Source organism: Bicyclus anynana, chromosome 18 (genome assembly GCF_947172395.1).
Source record: "Bicyclus anynana chromosome 18, ilBicAnyn1.1, whole genome shotgun sequence".
NCBI lineage: Eukaryota > Metazoa > Arthropoda > Insecta > Lepidoptera > Nymphalidae > Bicyclus > Bicyclus anynana.
In genome coordinates, this window is record NC_069100.1 from 1793198 (window position 1) to 1815102 (window position 21905).

Consider the following 21905-nt stretch of genomic DNA (forward strand, 5'->3'; position numbering starts at 1 on the left):
CTAACTTGAAAAGAATAAAATAAAAGCATGACGGGTCTAAGTTCCATATCTCCACTCCTATAAGCTGTTGAAGCATTCTACTCGTCACGATATAAATATGTCGTTGTCGCATGCTACTCGTCACGATATAATATGTCGTTGAGGTATGCGACTCTTCATGAGAGAATGATATCGTTATCCACACTCCTATAAGAAGAGCGGTTTGGCCCTAAATCGGGCAATGAATTAGGCTGATATAATGATGAATACTTTCACTTATAGGAGGCCACATAATAAAATAACAGAAATACTTTAAAATTTATTATTAACATATTATGTATTGTAAAACTGTTAAGTAGAAATAAAGCTATAATAATAATAATAATGAGCTTGAACCAACACCTTAAGAAACTTTCGCTTAACTGTTGGATCAAGAGTCGGATACAAAAGGCACCGCCTGCAAATTGATCAGAAGGTAGCACATACAATATTATTTTTTGCTTTTTAGTTTAGTGGATACAATGAGATTTTGAAGTCGGTCGTTTTTTTTTATTAAATTTTTTTATTTATTATATTGACATTGTTAAAAATGTAAAAAAAGAACTAATAAATAAATAATAGATTATAATAATAATGATGAATACAAATAGCTATTGTATTTGTCTGTCTGCAGCGCGCCGATGCCGCCCAACATGTCGCTGTCGGCCGCGTCGACGGTGGTGGCGCCGCCGCCCGTGCCGCCGCACCAGAACCTGCCCGCGCCCGCCAATGTAAGACCTGCTTTACCACTATCTGAAACCCCTAAAAAAGCCTCTAAAGGTCTTTTAAAAGTTTACTGTAAAAAAAGGTCGATGAACACAACAAAATAAACAAATCAAAAACAAAAGTATAAATTGCTTGTAATTTTATATTTAACAATTTTGGTATTCGTCCGGTAACCGGAAAAATTAATATATTTATTTATTAACGTTAGAAGTTATGAACTGCATATAATTATTTTAAATTTGTTGTGTTAATGGAAGAATAAAACAAAATATTCCTACAATGGCTGTATGAATAATCACTATGACTAATTTTAATTGGCTTGTTCCTAAATTCATGACAATAAATTTAAATAAGCTAAGCTTTGAACAATTAATTAATATCTTTTGAATAATATTAAGTATGATATGACATGCGTTTTCCAGCTTCATTTTTAATTAGTTTGTTGGTAAACATTTCACATCGATTTTGGCTTTAGTTTACCTTTATAATAAATGTTTACTTTCCAGGGTCCCATAGCGCCCCCTACTCCACCCGCGGCTCCGCAGCCTCCACCCATGGTGAGTATTCCACATAAAACGAAATTATTTTTAACTAAGCGTAGTTAGGCTTGCAGTATCCTTTTTTTTATTCTTTACAATTTAGCCCTTGACTACAATCTCACCTGATGGTAAGTGATGATGCAGTCTAAGATGGAAGCGGGCTAACTTGTTAGGAGGAGGATGAAAATCCACACTCCTTTCGATTTCTACACGGCATCGTACCGGAATGCTAAATCGCTTGGCGGTACGTCTTTGCCGGTAGGGTGGTAACTAGCCACGGCCGAAGCCTCCCACCAACCAGACCTGGACTTATTAAGAAAATCTCAATATGCCCAGCCGGGGATCGAACCCAGGACATCCGCTTTGTAAATCCACCGCGCATACCACTGCGCCACGGAGGCCGTCAAAAATCCTCCTGCTAAGGCCAAACCAAGTGATTGTGCCTTTTTTTGTGGTAGAGGAAACACCTCGAGCAGGTCCCAGGACTTGTGATCTTGGGTGTGGCGTAGAGGGATCCCTTTATAATGCATAAACACTCGACCATGCCCGACATGTTCTCCATGCCCACACTAAATAATTTAGGATCAATAATTACAACACAAAACATCATGCAGCGCACACAGCGTGACGGTATCTACGCTGCCTAACAAACAACTGAGCTCAAGTCATCAAATACCCTCTTACTGATACCTCCACAATAACATAAATAATGAATGTTAATACCACCCGTAATCGAGAGACTTGTAACCATGTGTAATTCATATATGTAGCTCGACACCGTGTTTGGCTGTAGTTTGAATGATCATTCATTATACGTTATTCCCGGTTCCAGCAACAGACCCCGCCTCCGCCAGCGCCGGCGCCGCCCCCGCCCCCGCCGCCGCCGGGCGCGCCCCCGGCCCCCGCGCCCACGCCCGCCGCGTGCCCCCCGCCCCCGCCGCCGCCGCCGCAGCCGCCCGCCGCCGACCTGTCCGGCTTGGCGGCGCAACTACAGCAGGCCAAGCTCAAACGACAAGCTAAGGTACAGTCAGCGGCGTGCACAACATAGATGCATTCATGCATTGCCTACCTTGAGGACTCATTGTGAGACTGTATTAGAAAATGAATTTTTCATTTTGTACAGTTTGTACGTACAGTGCATACCCTATTTAAAAACCTTGTGTACGCCACTGGGTATAGTGCAGTAACATACCTTCAACAAAATATAAAATAATACATGAAATAGAAACTTAAAAAGTAGTAGCTGTTATTAGCGCCATCTCTCGTGTCAGACTTGCTTTACTTCACAAGCTCCTACTAGTTAGTTCACAATTTATGCCGTTAAAAGACTAAACGGATTCGGCGCTGGGTTTACTTGTGTTGTGTGGTAGTTTAGCAGTGTAACTACAGATGGCGCTTTTAAAACTTAACCTTATGTCGTTTCGATTACACTTTTCTTAACCAGCTTTTACCTCTAAGTCAAGTTGTGGCCACAGTCCATAGATACAAGGTATAATATATAAGATATGTATAGAATAGTTGCTTAAGTTAACAGGTATGTTCCGAGTTCCATGTCCTAGAGAATACATACTTTTACTTATCAGCAGATTCAAATATGACGCAAATCAATCTTTTAATTTATATATAATTAAGTAGTATATAAGGCTGTAAGATATTGAATATAGTCATCATCTCCTTATCCCACTTAAGTGGGGTCGGAAAAATATGTCAATCTTTTCCATTCGTCTCTATTACTCGTCAACTCATCATCCACTCCTTTTACACACATGTCTTTCACACAATCCAACCATCTCTTCTTTGGCCTTCCACTTGGACATTCAACATTTTTCTACTAATATCTTTATCTATTTTTATAAGAAAAAAAAGATAAGATGTATCTTTTTTTTTATAAAAAAGATATTGAATATAGTATGCCATTATAAATATAATATACAACCGTGTAAAGTCCATGTCGTATCACTTATACCCAAACACGCAAAGTTAGTCGACTAATAACGAACTTTTACTTAAATAATGGCATGTGTTTCCAGCAACAGCAACAGCAGTCGTCGGGCAGCGCGACCCCCGGCAGCGAGGCGTCGCCCCCGGGAGGCGCGGCCGGCGACCCCCCGGCCAACGCGCGGGGTAACCTGCACTGTATGATGCACGAGATGCAGCGAACGCTCGCGCGGCGCCGCGCTCACCTCGCGCACTTGGACAAGAGCGAGGTGAGGCGAGCCACAGCATATAGCTCTCTCTATTATTTAATAGCATTTGGCTGGTGGCAGGCTTCGGCCGTGGCTAGTTACCACCCTACCGACATAGACGTACCGCCAAGCGATTTAGCGTTCCGGTACGATGTCGTGTAGAAACCGAAAGGAGTGTGGATTTCATACTACTCCTAACTAGTTAGCCCGCTTCCATCTTAGATTGCATCATCACTTACCATCAGGTGAGTAGTCAAGGGGTAACTTGACGATTTCTTTCAGGCAACCTTAGATCTTACTTCAATCTTATTTCGTTTCAATGCGACTAACAGTAAGACGAGAAAGCTATCATTTCTTCTGAAATTCCTCAGTGCCTGAAGATAATTCTTCGAACAGTGCGTGCCACCTATGGTTCCGAGACTTGGTTGCTAACTATTGGCCTCATAAGGCTCAGAGTCACTCAGCGGACGATGGAACGAGCTATGTTAGGAATATCTCTGCGTGATCGAATCAGAAATGAGGAGATCCGCAGAAGAACCAGTCGCCAAGTCGTCATTGTCGTAGTTGTCTACATGACTGGTTGGAGACAGAAATTGAAAAAAAAACATGGCAAATATTCGTCAAGTTGGGATTTTTTTTTTTTAATTGGTTTGCTAAACTGGCACAATTACTTAACCTAACATATATTAAAAATAGCTTCTTCTCATCCTCACGTAATTGTGCTTACTTGAAGCAAACACAGCATGCTGGTACATAACGCAAATTAATTAAGTTACCCTAAACAAAAAAAAAGAAAGACAAACAAACAAAAAATAAATGTGAAGATATAAAAATAACATTTAAGGGAACCTAGTCTTAATACTGCTCATTGAGTCACTGAAGATATCTATACGATCAACTCTATCCTCTATGATATTATAGTGTAGGAGCAACCAGTACAGTAAAGTGTGTAATCCAGCAGGAGTCGTCGACGGAGAGCTCGGCCAGCTCCACGCCCATGAAGTCGTGGGAGCGCTCCGCCACGCTGCCGCACCGCCTGCCCGCCGCCTGCAACGGCAACTCCGGTACGTTCACTGTCTGCATGTTCTACAGCAGGAGTCGTCAACGGAGAGCTCGGCCAGCTCCGTGTCCATGAATAGTTAATATGGTTTTAAGATAAATATAAGATAAATATACTTTATTTGCACACCACAAAGACAAAAACAAGTGAAATAAAAAACAAATTAAGAAGAGATCAGCATACAAAAGGCGGCCTTATCGCTAAGTAGCGATTTCTTCCAGGCAACCTTCGGTTTAGGAAAACTTAAGGACATCAGCAGGTGGCGTAAAACAAAAATAACCATAGTATTAGTAATACACATACATACAAATAATTTACATCCTAATACATAAACAATATTACACAAATACCTACAATAATGAATAAAATACATATCAAAATATACTAATAAATACCTTATATTGAAAAGAAATAATATATACAGATCGTCTTTACTGCACCAGATAATGAGTCTTTACGGCATTTTTAAAAATGACCAGTGTCTTTGATTGCCGTATGTTTAAAGGGAGAGCATTCCATAACTTAACGGCTTGCACAACGAAAGAATGTTTATAAAATTTCGTCTTATGCACGGGTAAACATAGAGTTAGTAATCGACACTGTCTCAGTTCAGACTGCACTCCCTGAAACGTAAATTTCTCCTTCAGATACACAGGAGATTTTGGATTAAACAACACACAGTACAAAAGTGAAAGTACATGCAGATCCCGGCGACGACGAATAGGGAGCCACTTGAGCTTCTGACGGAATTCAGAAATATGGTCATATTTGCGTAGGCTAAATATGAACCGAATAGCAAGATTTTGAAGTCGCTCAAGTTTATTGAGTTGGTCCTCAGTTATATTTAGATAGCTCGCGTCCGCATAATCTAAAACCGAAAGAAGAAGAGAATGTGCTAACATAACTTTAGTAGGAATTGGTAAAAATGATCTTAAACGTCTCAGTGAGCCAAAAGTAGCAAACATCTTTTTACTCAACTCTTTGACATGCACGCACCACGACAACTGGTTATCAAGATGAACCCCAAGATCTTTAACTGTGTCACAAAAAGGAATAGTGGTACCATTATACAAAACTGGCCGGAGATCTACCCAATCAACTCTTGAGATGAGGGCAGGACTACCAATAATAATGGCCTTAGATTTTAGGGGATTTACCTTAAGCCCATACTGTCTGCTCCAGATATCAATTGCGCTAAGGTCACAGTTTATAGCAGAGACAGTTGAGTTTAGGTTCTCAAGAGATGAAGAGCGGTATATTTGGATATCATCTGCATACATATGGTAAAGAGAAGTTATATTTTGAGTGATCGAATTAATGAAGATAGAGAAAAGTAATGGAGATAACACGCCACCCTGAGGTACCCCTGCCGTAACATCGCACCAAGATGAAAAGAAGTCATCAACCCGAATGCGCTGCTTACGGCCTTTGAGGTAGCTCTGAAACCAGTCTATAACCGATGGAGATATGTTAATAGAGCGTAATAGACTCAACAAAATGTCATAGTCTACAGAATTAAAAGCATTACTGAAATCAAGCAGAACTAGTACAGTGAGTTGTCTATTATCCATCGCCCAACGAATATCGTCAGTAACTTTAGTCAAAGCGGTAACCGTACCATGACCAGGACGAAAACCAGATTGTAATGGACTTAAAAGTAAATTTCGGTTTAAGAATACGGATAACTGCTGGAAGACAAGTTTTTCAAGGACTTTAGAAAGGAACGGCAAAATAGAAATTGGACGGAAGTCAGAAAACGTTGTGGAACTAATTTTTTTAGGAAGAGGAATAATTTGTGCATTCTTCCAAGCCTGTGGAAATTCACTGGAATAAATGGAATAGTTGAGGATATGTGTAAGAACTGGGGAAATAATATCAATGATAGGAATAATCATATTACGGCTTACGCTATCAGAACCAACAGCATTCGAAGCGATAGACAAAACACTCTTCTTAACATCACATTCGGTAAAAGATTCGGTTTTCTATAGCATTTAAAAAAAACTTTTTTTTTTTTAATTATTAAAATATAAATGACGACTCAGGATATCCTAAAAAGCCACCCGAACAAGACCAACCTGATAGGCTAAATTTGAACTTGTGAACTTCTATAAAAAATAAATTAATACATTAAAGACAAACTTAAAGATTAGTAGCGATAAATAGCGCCACCTATCGTGTCGGACTTGCTTTACTTCACAAGCTCTTGAAGCTACTAGTTCACAATTATGCCGTTAAAAGACTAAACGGCTGCGGCGCTGGGTTTGCGTTGTGTCGTAGTTTAGCAGTGTTACTACAGATGGCGCTTTAAAAACTTAACGGTATGTCATTTCGATGACACTTTTCGTAACATTTCACGGGCACTACTTCCCTAGTCAAGCATCCGTAAAAAAGTCTTACTTCAAAACAGAGATTAAAGAATAATAAGCAGATAGAGCGCACGGAACACGACGGTGTTGTAGCCGTTCCAAATACAAAATTCAAAAACGAATACATACTCGAGTCAGTACGACACGAAGCGTTGCATCTATAAAATTCAAAATTCAAAATTCATTTATTTCAAGTAGGCTCAGTTTACAAGCACTTTTGACACGTCAGTTGACTATTTGTAAAGATTCTACCACCGGTTCGGAAGGCAGGTTCTGCTGAGAAGATACCGGCAAGAAACTCAACAGTTGCTCTTTTGAAAAAGTCATACAGTATTACAATTTACATTTGATAACAATTAAATTACAATTTCTTATAGTTTTATTTCCTGTGTGAAGGTGGAAGCTGATCCAATGGCCTCCAAGCACCTTTGTCGTTAAGGAACTCATCAATAGTGTAGTAACCTCGACTAAGTAAATGTTTTTTAACACATTGCTTAAAGTTGTGCATTGGCAAGTCCATCACAGTCTTGGGGATCTTGTTATAGAAGAGTACACCCAAACCCACAAAAGATTTTTTAACTCTTTGGAGACGATATGCAGAAATAACTAACTTATGCCCGTGTCTAGTAAGACGTGGGTTTAGATCTCCTTTTCGTTTGTACAAATTAATATTTTGTCTCACATAAACTATACTGTTATATATATACTGACAGGCTACTGTTAAAATGCCTATTTCTTTAAACTTTTGACGAAGGGACTCGCGTGATTTTAGTTGATATATTGCTCGAATTGCTCTTTTTTGAAGTACAAATATAGAATGTATATCAGCAGCCTTGCCCCACAACAAAATACCGTAAGACATTACGCTGTGAAAGTACGCAAAATAAACAAGTCTAGCTGTATCAACATCAGTAAACTGTCTTATTTTTCTCACTGCAAAAGCAGCTGAGCTGAGTTTACCTGACAGTTTTTCTATATGAGCACCCCACTGAAGTTTAGAATCCAAGGTCACTCCCAGGAAAACTGTGGAATTCTCTATTTCTAGTGTTTCACCATTGATCATTATAGACTTATCTAATTTTATAACATTTGGTAATGAAAACTCAATACATTTAGTTTTCTTTGCATTTAAAAGTAAGTTGTTAACAGTGAACCAATGCGACACATGCGATATGGCACGGTTTACATCGTCGGAATTATCTTTACTTCTGTCACTCTTAAAAATTAGGGATGTGTCGTCAGCAAACAGTACTATCTCACAGATGCCGCTAACATGGTGTGGTAAATCGTTTATGTACACTAGGAATAGAAAAGGACCCAGAATTGAACCCTGTGGGACGCCCATTGTGTTAGAAAAACCGCGAGACTTTGAATCATTTATGCATACCTTTTGTGTTCTATCACTAAGATAAGAGGCGATGAGATCGAGTGCAACACTTTTAATGCCATAGTGGCTTAACTTAAGTAAAAGAATGTTATGGTCAACACAATCGAATGCTTTGGACAAATCACAAAATACACCAATAGCATTCTTAGCATTTTCCCATGCATCATATATATGTTTTAAAAGTTTAGCACCTGCATCAGTTGTACTGCGACCTTTAGTAAAACCATACTGTTCAGGGTGAAATAAATTATTTAAATTAAAATGACTTAAAAGTTGATTTAAAATGATTTTTTCAAAAACCTTACTAAGTGTTGGCAGTATTGTAATTGGTCTATAATTATTAACATCAGTTTTGTCACCTGATTTAAAAAGTGGTAACAGTTTGCCATGTTTCATTAGGTTCGGAAAGATACCCAAATCCACGCATTCATTAAAAATAATAGCTAAGTGGGGAGCAATGACATCAATGATGTTAGATATTACTTTCACTGACATGCCCCACATGTCTCCAGTTCTTTTTAATTTTAACAGTTTAAAAGTTTTTTTAATGTCTGATACAGTTATATGATGAAATTCAAAAAGAACGTTGCACTCTTTAACATGGCCTCTTAATATCCTCTGGGCTTCCGTAGCAGAAGAGTCCAGTGAATCTGTTAACAAGATAGGAACATTCTGGAAAAAGTCTTCAAAGGCATTAACAACCTCGTTATCGGTGTTTATCTTTTTATCATTGACAATTAATTCAAAACTCATATCACGTGGTCTAATTTTGCCTGATTCTTTATTAATTATGTTCCAGGTTGTTTGTACCTTGTTTTCAGATTTTATTATTCTATCTTTGATGTGTAATGATTTTGCAAGAATACAAACACGTTTGAAAATTTTTGAATAGTTTTTTACATGTTCTAAATATGTTCGCGTTTGATTATACTGTTTCTCCTCGTACAACTCGTACAATCTGTCTCTACTTTTGTAAATGCCTACAGTAGCCCATTCGCTAAACTTTAATTTTTGAGTAACATTAATACGTTTAAAGTTAAAAATTTTACAAAACTCTTTGTCTATTGTCTTGAACAGCGTACCAAATAGCCTGTCTGGGTGACTATTTTCAAATGAAAGACTTGGAATTTTTGAAGAAATTATGCTTTTAAATCGCTCTAATTTACCTTCAGTTATCGGCCTATACTTGAACCATTGGTTGCTATTGGATTTATTGTTTAAAATAGTTATTATTTGACCACTGTGATCAGAGCCTAATTTATTTATTATCATCTTTTTTTCAATCACACAATTGTAAAATATATTATCCAGACATGTCCCTGAAGTAGCCGTTATCCTAGTAGGTTCATTAAAAGCATGAGTCAAATCAAAACATTTGAATAAGTTAAGAAATCTAACAGACTTTGAGTTTTCTGTTAGAATATCCACATTAAAATCGCCACAAATCAGTATTTGTTTGGAAGATGTGCACAAACGTCTCATTACATCCTCCATTACCTCTTCAAATTGATCAAAGTCAGCAGGAGGGGGTCGGTACACGCATACTATAACAATTCGTTCCAACTCCACACAAGATAGTTCAACAATGCATTCCACAGAAAGACTAACTATGTCTTTTCTATCCTTGTATTTTAGGTTATTAAGTAAGAGTATTAAAGAGCCACCATGTCCAGCCCTTCTGGAGAATACACTTGACAATGAAAAATTTTTAATATCAAGTACTGATAGTTGTGACTTTGTGAGCCAGTGTTCCGTAATACATAAGATGTGTATATTGAATTTCTCTACAAATAGTTCAACTTCTAATTCCTTGCCGTTGATGCTCTGTATATTTTGGTGTACAATGTTAAAGTTACAGTGCACCTCCGTTGTCATATTTTCTAGTTTAAAGAATTTTTAATTGTAACAGTACTAGGATTGGTACTGCAGTCATATATAGAAATATTTGTACTATTACTACAGTTTGTAGAGATGTCAATAGACTGAGTTACACTACTTGTAACTGGATCGTTTATATAAAAATTAACATTTGAGACAGTACTATCACTCGTACTCTGGTCAATAGAAACAGAAGAACTATTTTTACAAGTTGAATTAGTGTCAATAGACTGCGTTACAACATTTGTAACTGACTTATTTAAGTTGTAAGCCAACAGGGACGCAACATGCTGCTTACATTTTTTACATTTTATAATTTTCAATATTAGTCAAGAAAAATTGCATCTTATGTTTTTATATTTTTTAAAAACTGATCACTAAACCTACAAAAATAAGATGGTGTATATTTTATTGATTATTATTATTAGTCTATTATTATATCAATTTACGTAATTGTTGTTAGTCTTTAAATACAAATCATGAAAAAAGGTTTGTATATGCGGATGAGGTGACGTTTGTTTTTTATGGGGTTCACCAGCTTCAACACGCTTGCTTGTAAAGACTCATTCTGGATCGTTCTTTGTTCTGTGCTTCAAAAATGAACAATCTTTAGTAAGTCATGTATATTGTGTTACAGCGAACACCGACGGCAGCGCGCCGGCGCAGTCGCCGCGGGCGGCGCGGAAACGGTTCGGCTCCGCTAGCGAGGAGACTATACTAAAGGTAACAACAATCGTCGTTATCAACCCATATTCGGCTCACTGCTGAGCTCGAGTCTCCTCTCAGAATGAGAGGGGTTAGGCCAATAGTCCAGCACGCTGGCCCAATGCGGATTGGCAGATTTCACTCACGCAGAGAATTAAGAAAATTCTCTGGTGTGCAGGTTTCCTCACGATGTTTTCCTTCACCGTTTGAGACACGTGATATATAATTTCTTAAAATGCACACTACTGAAAAGTTGGAGGTGCATGCCCCGGACCGGATTCGAATCCACACCCTCCGAAATCGGAGGCAGAGGTCATATCCACTGGGCTATCACGGCTCGTAACAACAATATGGCGGCCAATTCACTAACTTTGTCTTAATTATGTTTGCCACATAAAATTAACATCAAATCAATATCAACCGCATGATTAGTATTCCGTAAAGCCCATTATTAACAAAAATCACAATGTCAACTAAGCAATATCAACTATCTACTCTATGATGTAGTTTTTACCTATAATCTCAATTTTGATCAGTTAGCAAAAAAAATAAATATTAAATATGAAATCATGTGACTTGAGAATTCTCTACGTGTGTGAAGTCTGCCAATCCGCATTGAGCCAGCGTGGTGGACTATTAGACTAACCCCTCATTCTGAGGGGAGACTCACACCGAGTTACATAATAACCAATTAAGAATACCTCAATCGGCCCAGCCGGGGATCGAACCCAGGACCTTCCTCTTGTAAATCCACCGCCCATACCACTGCACCACGGAGGCCGTCAAATCTGCGGCATGGCGGGTCTAAGTTCCATATCCTTACTCCTATAAGTCATTGAAACATTCTACTCGTCATGAGACAGTGATCGTTATTGAGCCAGCCTAGTGGGCTATTAGAGTCCCCTCATCCGCAGAGGAGACTCGTGCTCAACAGTGAGCGGAGTGAGTGAGTTAATGATGAATGACATCCACAGCAAGTGAACGGCGGCAACGAGGCGGGCTGCGTGTCGGCCGCCGAGTGGGACAGCTTCAAGCAGGACGTGCTGCGCGAGATACGCACGCAGGTCGGACAGATGAAGCGGGAGATACTTGACGGTGAGAATATTAAAAAAAAAAAAAAAAAAATATATTAAATTTTTTTTTTTTTTTTTAATTTATTTATTTGAAGTAGGCTCAGTTTACAAGAAGAAAGGTCAGTTGACTATTTGTAAAGATTCTACCACCGATTCGGAAGGTATGTGCTGCTGAGAAGAACCGGCAAGAAACTCGACAGTAGCACTTTTAAAAAAAATCTTACAATTTTCAATTGATAACAACAACAAAAAATATTTGCCATACCTTTTTTAAATATAACCAATATTCCCGTTGTCCTCCAATAGGCTAGTTGACACTTTTTATAATGGTCTTAATTAACGGTTCATTATTGTTCTTCTAGATTAAAAAAAAATATTTTCATATTGTTTTGAGACGTCACGATCACATGAATATTTTAGTTTTTATATATGTTTTTGACGATACGAGCTAAAACGCCAGTCGTCCATCATGATCTATATTTCAACTATTCATGACGTCACTCACAGATTAAGAATAATAGGCAGATGGAGCGTACCGTACACGACGGTGTCGTAGCCGCTCCGAATACAAAATTCAAAAAGTAATACATTCTCGAGTCAGTACGACACGAACCGTCGCATTAGTAATTTTCAATATTCAAGAAATATAGTGTCTCATGTTTTTAAATATTTTAAAAACTGTTCACAAAAACTAAAGAAATATTTGATGGAGTATTTGACTTCAAAATTACAAAAATAAACTAAAAGCAAAAAATAACATCGTATGTGCTACATTCTGATCACTTTGAAGCCGTTTCGGAAAGAAAAATAATAAAAAAAAAACATATGCGTTGATTTGGGCACCTCCTCCTTTTTTTAAGTTGGTTAAACAATACTATTTAATTTTTTTTCAATTTCAGCCATGAAGGCGGAATTCGCTCGCAGGTAAACCTGCCGCCAGCAGACCTGCGGAACAGTTCTAAGCAACCATACCGTACAGTATGCAGCTCCAACTGACTGGGACAGTTCTAAACAAGCCTACCGTACCTTATGTCAACTATATATATAACAATATGCGTTCAAACATATTAGTATGTTGGAATTTAAATACACCAAGTTTGTAGCGAGCATTTTATAATTATTCGTAATGTTTTGTATCGAGCATATATACATGGAAGTAATGTAATTATAATGATAGTGAAATACATATTATATAAATGTTATAGTGCGCAGCGCGTATCTGGAATAAATAGTACATTGAATACAAACTGAAAAAAAAATCCGATATCTGAATAAGTACAAGGATTGTAACGCTAAGAGAAATAAACAAACAAACAAATGATTAGTCGCAAAAAATTGTAGTTCTAACGATATAAAACGTGGAAAAAGCTTCGATAATCTGTCACAAGCCTTGCAAGAAATATCAGTGATGTGCCTCGCATTTATCGATAACTCAGATTACATGTGATTATAAAGTAGCATCCAATCGTTAATTGAAATCAGAAGAAGAAATAACTACTTTAAAATAAAGTGCATTAGGTTCACTTTACTTTGACCGCCACGTCTCGATCCTAGATTTGTTGTATGCAAACCCCGTATGTGATGCGCACTGTAATATTAACAGTTCCAATATACAATAACTTATTATCCAACAGCAAGTATTAAATATTATTAAATATTGATGATAATAACCGTCTACGTGCATATATAAATAATAAAATATACCAAGATTTGTAGTAAATATGCAACGAATAATACACATAAACAGAGTAAAAAATAAATGTTTGGGTACTAAATGTAAATACAAAATTAATATTTGTACATATTGTATAAACAATACAAATATTAATTTTGTATTAAAGGCATATGTATTAGATTTGACAGTTTTGAAAAAAAATAATATCGCCAAAATGACAGACAGATCGATCAGTACAGGTGTTTATTATGTAGTGGGATAGTCCAATTTGATTTGACATGCGGTTTCGAGTGTTTTTATCATTAACACTAGATGTTTTACCGCAAAAGGTTACTTTAACCTTACCCTAATAATAATGTTACGTGGTATAGCATCTCTTGTAGTTTAACTCCACCTTAGCTGGGATATTCCAAAAAATAACTCGTATTAAGATTAAGAATTTGCAAATGGAATAGATATGTGTATGGCTGAAACTTGGTAAGCTGGGTCTCAAAGCGCGAACATGCTCGACGAGCGAGCTTCCTAGCATGTTTGATGTCTAGATGTCTGTGTAACTACTATCGACATTGTTAATATTAAAACATCGATAGTCGATAGTGTAATCAATTCTCACGGAACATCACTATCGAACTCGCTGCAATGATTGACGTCAGAGACTATAGACTCTAATGCTCGATGCCCCAAATAAGGCTGAAAAAAAAAATGTTAAATTAATAAATAATTAAAATAAGTGTTGCCAGCAACACTGGGTAATTTGTATCTGGTTATTAACTGTTCGCCAGTGTCGTCTGGGTACTGTGATTGTAATAAACGGTATTATAAGTGTTGCCAGTCGGAAAAAAATAACAACGATATCATTTTATGTAACAGTGTTGTTATACTAAACTGAACACCATTGACTCCCAAACTTTGATAGAAGTCAATACTTGATAATTTATTTTCAATGTTTTATTTCCATTATTTTGTAAAATAGCCACCATGTGTTTCGTATGGAATTTTGAAAAAAATATAGTAAACATACATCTCTCCTTTCCGTTGAGCATCATCCCAACAAAATGATTTTATGAGCAAATATGGTGAAATATCTGCCCAATATTATAACAGAAAAAAGTTAAAATTAAAAATTTTCAAGTGGCAGAAATTGAGTGTATCAAGGTTTGGCGATAAGCTATATTAAGTATAAATGGCAATCAGTTTCCTTAATCGTAGGGTGAATCGCACGAAACCAAGCATAAAGCGAGTTGTTTTCTTTTTCTAATTTTATACTTAAAAACTAAAAAAAAAAAGTATTTATTGGTATATACGTATAAACTGTGTACGTAGGCTGTAAGGATATACAATAATTATAATAGTGTGTTTTTGACGATTTTTTGACCATTTTTAATATCGATAGTAAGGTATTTACCTTATTATCGAGATTAAAAAAGCGACTGATGACTTTTTTTTCAATAAGCTCAAATTTTTTTACGTTATGTAAAATCCGGTAAGATTGATTTGTTTGTACATTTTGTATGAAATATTGTCATCCATACAAATTTTACAGGACCTATTTTTTGTAACAGTAACTCAGTGAAATTTTCATTTTAGCGATTGCTAAAAATAAAAATGTAGGTACAGAAATTTCACGATATGTATTTTATTAATTATTATAATACTATTTGAAAAGGATAACAATTTGTGATAATCAATTTGACATCATTTAGATGTGTCAAAATTGTGGTCATAAATATAAAAACTCGTACATTTAAAAATCGTCAAAAACATATTAAAAAATGTGTAATAATCGACAAGTATCAAGTTATACCTAGTATTATTATATTTATTGACTATACAATAACGATTATGGTACCACGGAGTATACAAAAATATAATATAACGCACTTTTATAAATTTTTTCTTCTTTCGCATGATGCTCACACATAGGAGTTAAAATAGGAGTTAACGAAGATGAGTGTCTGTTATCTATCCACGAGATATACAACACATAATATGTGTGTTATTGATGTGTTTGTGTGTGAGAGCATCGTGTAACTGTGTATAATATGTATCTAGCTTATACAATATTGTTTTGTATACTCTGTGTTCTCAAATAACCGACTCCGTAGCATAGTATGTTTTACTTTAGGAAGCGAACGTGTTTAAAAGTTACAATATAAAGTTATAAATGATGTCTTTTGTCGGCTGAAATGAGAACCTCTTTTAGCGGTCTTCCATAAGTGATAATATTTTAAAAGTGACGTCTTAACATGTAGATTAATTTTCTAAAAAAAACATAATGAGCTAAAACTAGAATGTAGTGCTGTAGGATTTGTAACTCGTCAAAATAGTACGTAGCTGTAAACACCTATTATCACCAATTTTCAAAAAGGTTTCTACATTTTTTTTTTGTAGTTCACACGAATGTATATCGTCTTCCACATAAATAAGAGGAAAATAATTCAGAAATTAAATCATACATTTTGTACTTATTTTTTAAACACCAAATATTTTTGCATTACAACAAAAAGACTTACAACAAAATATGCATTAAGAATAACCATTTTTTTTATTCAAAAAAACATTGACATTGGAAGAATAAAAAAAGTTCACAGTCAATTCGAAAAAGATTTCCGTTTAATTGTTAAAACATTACCGAAGTTTTCAAGTGAATGAATGTCACAATGGCGTTAATATGTCATTTTGTTGAATTCAACGCAATACTTCTTTTGTTTATCCCAATTGGGTACAGATTAACTCCCCAGTGTCACGAAAATGACACGAAACAGGTTGTACGGTGGAAAAATATCGTTTTGTATGGATAACCAAAATTTGACGGTTCCATACAAATTTGACAGTTCCATACAAATTTGACAGATGACATTTGTTAACTTTAAAACCTCTGGGGGTCTCGAAACATACGCCAAATTAGATATAAGTGCACCAAAAAACTATTTCAACCGGCAAAAGATTTTTAAACCTACAATCACAGATTATACAAAAATGATAGACAGGAAACGGGATTTATGAAATAAAAAAAAAAAAAATCTTTTATATCAATTAATTTTTGGATATTTTTTTGAATATTTATATAATTTTCTGCGGTTATTTTTTTGAATCCCAGGATTCTTGTTTAACTGTTTCATACAAGGCTGTGTTTACAGATTCTAACGCAATTATACTTCTTTTTTTTTAAAGTACACTACGTAAATAGTACACGATCGAGTACCGATCAATATGGAGCGATAAAAAAGCATTAAGTTAGAAACTTATTTTTTATTGAAAACCACTATCTATGGATTATTAACCGACTGAGAACCAAACTGCTTTTAACGTTTGGTAAAAAGATTTCGATATAAAACTCAAAGCCTATGCTTTTTGTTTTTAAATTTATAAATTAATGTTAATAAATTAATTCAGCAATTAAAGTACATTTTTAACACAATCTGTCAATTATTTCTCTAAAATGATTGAGCCGCTGGGAAAAACATTGGACTTTTTGTATCAGTAAAATTTTTCTCAGTCTAATGCAGCCATAAGTTAAGTTTATAAGATATCATAAAGGACTGAAGTAACACCATTCCATAAACAAATAGACGCCTTTACGGCCTGGCCATTTAAATACATTCATATTTTTAATTTTTATTAACTGTACACTTTTATCGCAAGAAACCACAGACTTAATGGAACATAACAGATGAGCCAATTGGAATTGAATCTGGAATGTATCTATTCATATTATAGAATATGATGAGTAATTGTTTTTATTAAGTACATAGGCATTCAATAACTAGCCAAAATTTCCAATTTTAACTTTATTAGTTTGTCATCATCATCTACATATATCTTATCATATACTTTTTACACATGAATGGCCAAGTTTTTTCACAAAAGATCTCCTTTATTCTGAAAGTAAAGAATAACCTTATGCCAGAACAATCTTGTAATTAATGAAAAATAGTCGTGACTTTTTTATAATGCGTGTAATATGTTGGTGCACATCCTTGTTTTTCATTAAGTCTGTGTTTACAAATAAAAATTATATTAAACACATACATTTTTTTTCATATAGTGAAAAAAAAAATGATTTTGACAATTTTTTGTTGCCATAAAAAGTCCTTTTTTGGGATATAATATTTCGCACATTTCTATTGGATTTTTGTTTCATAAAATGAAACTGGTGCTTATGATAGCATACGTGATTCCATTTTTTTTTTATATTATCTTTATTTTTATTTTGACTGACTGTGCATTTATCTTTAAGTGTAATGCGATTTAGAGCTTCGAATGTTATACACTGACACGATACTACTATAGCTTGGCAAATTCGTTCGTAACACTCCCGATGGCACGCGGGGGCCGGGAGGGGGGTATCGATGCCCTGCGCGCACGACTTCATACCCGCGCAGTTTTTCCCCTCCCGTCGCCCGCATATCATGGGAGTGTCATCAACGAACTTGCCAAACTACCACCAATCAGACGACGACTAAATCACGTGATATAATTTATCACGTGATTTCGCTTTTGTATCATTGGTCCATTCTTATACAAAGATTAATTGGTGGAAACTAATCAAATTATGCAGTATCACTTGATATGGAATATCACGTATACGTGTTGCTATATGTAATTTTTTTCAACTGGCACTTTAAAAGATTCACACTATTTGTGTCTATGAAATGAAAGACGTGATCTCGTACTGAAATAACGTTCTTGACCTAATCTTGAGTTCATTCGTAGACAATACAGTGCCAGTTAAAAAAATTTCAAATGGGCAAACCTATTTATTTGATAAATAAATCACCATTTTGGGTGATGCTACCATGTGATTCATTAAAAAGCAAAAATCTTAATATTATTTAAAAAATATGTTTTTTTTTTTAATATCATATCAGAGCGTAATTTTACAGCAGATTAACAAACCTGCTTGTTACGAGTAAATTAATATCCTAAAAAATTATAGTAATTATTACATTCGAAGCTCAAAATAGATGATTTTTTGCATACATCATAAAATGTTACAATACGTTAACTACCTAAAATCCTGTATAAATAAGTAATTTTTAGTGATATTTATCTATAACCAGTAAGATAACTGTAAGTATTAAAAAAACTAAAACTAACCAAATTTATGTCGTCTTAATGAAGAAAAAAGCAAGTTTATACAATTTTTGTATTGGTCTCAGTTATGTCAAAGATTGTGTATTTATTGAATAGAATAGACTAAGAGCCGGCAGACAATTTCTTCGAAGTACTTAAAAAAATAAAAAAAATAACCTTTTTTTTTACTAACAATATAAAAGCATTTTGTATGTATGCAAATATATAAATAATATATGTAATGCAATATTGTTTGTACGAAAGACGTACATGTCGAATTTGCTTCTGTGTACATACTTTAAAATATTTAATTACTTACTTCTGGAATTTGAGAAAAAAAGGCGTCGGTTGAGCTCATACTTATAAAATTGTCATGAAAATTGAGAATTTTCTAATAATTTTATATTTTATTTTATTGAGAATTTTATATTCTTGAAAAACTTTGAATGCTTATAATAGTGAATTATACGTTTCGGATAACTAATTTAAAAATGCTGTCTTCGTCATTTGACATGAAGTAATAGTGTAAGTTAAGCTAAGTAAGTAAAAACTAAGCTTACGTTTGGACTTTGTATACTCTTCAAAATGTGATGAATCCGGCCCTAAATGTTGAGTACAGCTGTATCTTGAAATGTAAAAAGACTTCGAACAAATGGTCCGCCAGCTCTTGGTATAAAAGGTATGTTGTGTAAATTGTACGCCATTTTCGACGAATATTGTATTAAATTCGCCTAATTGTTGAGAGCTTATTTTATTTCTGTGGTATGCATAATTTAAGGAAATCTGTTCTTTCTTATATAAAAAAAATCGGTGTATTTATATTGTAAGGTGATTTTTATTATTAAATTACCTTAAATGAACACCAAAATGCAAGGTAGCTCGCAAACTTGGCTGCTTCATTACCGTGTATTATTTTTAGCGCATTATGGGACAAGCTACTTTGTTCAATACAAATAATGTGCTAATTCAGTTTAAAGATTATTTCCATAAATGTGTAAAGTACACTAAATTGACAGTTCTAATAATAACTCGGCTTGAAAGGGCTAGAAGCTCGAGCTGTGACCTAGGTATAAAGTATTGTTCCATGTTTAAAAAAAATCTCACGAGTTCTCCTTAATTGTCCTAATTTATGGCCAATTTTTGGCTCTGTGCCATTTGTATAATTTGGGCCAGAGTTTGTATGGAGACTAATTTTTTCTTTCGATTAGATAAAATTATACAGTTAAACTTCGCAGTTAAAACTGAAGGTCTGTACCCCGCATTACGAAACAAAACTCAAGTTTATACACACAAACGCGCTTGATCTATTATCTTACATGTCTTACTAGTTACCAACACATTTAAAGCCCAATGGACTTTATGTGATACACTTTACAAATCAAAAAATCTAAACTACGACCTTTACTATATTCCTTGTTAAAAACATTATTTTTACAACTGTCAATTTAGTTTTGAAACCGAATTAGTTCTCTAGTGAGCTAATTATATTATTGCCAGTAGTTTGTCCTGTAAGTTTTTACAACGTAAAATAAATGCCGTATGAGTTTACTAGAATTTGGCTGATTTTTGTGATTTATGAAAGTTATAAGAATATATACAAAGTTTTGAGCAATTACGTAATTTTTAGATTTTTTTGTTTTTTAGAAAAGATTGTTCATTTTAAATAGGCCTATGATATTACAAGCTATTTTGTCAAAGAAAACACTGACATACAAGTTGGTTGTTTACTATCTTCAGATATTTCTGTAATTACATATCTGAAGATAGACAATATATAATATTATGCTGGTTATTATCGCTTCAACAATTAAATCAATGTTTTTTGACACGCAAAATGTGTCTATTATATATTTATATGTATATTATTTAGCTTTTTTCAATTTATTAAATATATATGGCGCTGTGTCAAAAAAAAATCAAAAAATTGACGCAGTTGTCGCTATTAGTACCACATGGTGTAATTCAATTTATAACTGATTAATAATTATTATTATCAGAAATAACTATTGTTTTCATTGCTTTGTAGTCACTTGAATAATTGTAAATATTATTAATTAATATACTTTACGAATTATATTTTTTTTGTGATCGCCATTTTTTCGTTTTCTTTATTTTTCCCTTCATTTTATTGTATTAGTTTTTTTTTCATATAGCAATATTAGATTTTCACTTGTATGGTCAAGGATTTTTTTTTCTTTGAATTAGTTCAATCAGTAATTGTTTATTTCCATCAGTAATTTGTGATTACTTTTCAAATGATATATGTTATTTCATTCTACTGAAATATAGACAACATAAGTAGGTACAGGTTTTATTTACAGCGAAAATATTTCTGGACCCGTATAATATATATTTCTCGACCGCAGATTCCATACGTCTTAACGAAATAATAAAAAAAAGATTTTTTTAAAAATTAAACAATATTTTTTTCTCGTTGTATGTAACTTCTTCTTACTTATTATTTTATATTCAAAAAGTCGTAGCAAAAGAAAGTTACCTAGTCGCGTAATCGTTTTGTATGGGTAATTATGAATATGAATTAAACGTAAGTATGTATTGAATGAATAAAACGGTTCGGATGTATGTAAAATGTAAACGCCATACTAATTTAAGATTCCTTAGAACACTGCCAATATATTAGAACAAACTACTTTGAATTGACGTAACTTTGCATTTAAACGAAGTATTTCAGGTTTTTGTTGTTTTTTTCGATGGAAAACGCTTTTAAATCATTTTTTTTAGATAATTTAAAAGTGATTTTCGTGAATTTATTAAATAACCGTTAGGTATGCGAAGATATGTCGATTTTTAGTACAAATATTCACTATTATACCTATGGTTCTGAATTTATATAATTTAGGGGATATACCAAAACAAATATCGTAATTTCTACTAAATTCTACAATAGTTAGTAGCTTTTTCCGATTGGCGTTTACTGAGGAGTGCTAGCTTACTGTTGTATGTGTACATAATTATGCTGGAGTCAATAAATTGATACGTAAGTAAAATAAACTATTTGTTTTATTATAATGTACTTACAAGATTTCCCTTGATCTTTTTTTCCTTAACTTTTTGATAAGTTTTAATTAGTAGAAACCAACTTCTTGTTGTGTTTTTGATTACGACATTATACAAAAGTGCCACGAACTTTTCTGACCGGGAACTGAATGAACGTTCGAACGAACGGCGATCGCCATTTTGCAAATCGCGACG

The 21905-nt window shown here is 34.5% G+C and overlaps 1 protein-coding gene across 6 annotated transcripts in view; it reads left to right on the plus strand.

The window, feature by feature from the left end:
- LOC112046086 (protein enabled) overlaps positions 1-21704 on the plus strand; it is a 106314-nt gene extending 84610 nt beyond the window's left edge. For 5 of the 6 annotated variants that reach the window (XM_052886707.1, XM_052886702.1, XM_052886704.1 and 2 more), the window contains 8 exons: positions 653-749; positions 1251-1301; positions 2116-2304; positions 3314-3490; positions 4428-4533; positions 10801-10886; positions 11843-11963; positions 12841-21704. In XM_052886707.1, coding sequence (XP_052742667.1) covers positions 653-749; positions 1251-1301; positions 2116-2304; positions 3314-3490; positions 4428-4533; positions 10801-10886; positions 11843-11963; positions 12841-12869 — 856 coding nt within the window. In that variant the 3' untranslated portion in view covers positions 12870-21704. The remainder of the gene's footprint in view (positions 1-652; positions 750-1250; positions 1302-2115; positions 2305-3313; positions 3491-4427; positions 4534-10800; positions 10887-11842; positions 11964-12840) is intronic. The other variant, XM_052886706.1, reaches the window with a different exon arrangement.
- Positions 21705-21905: the final 201 nt, after the last annotated feature.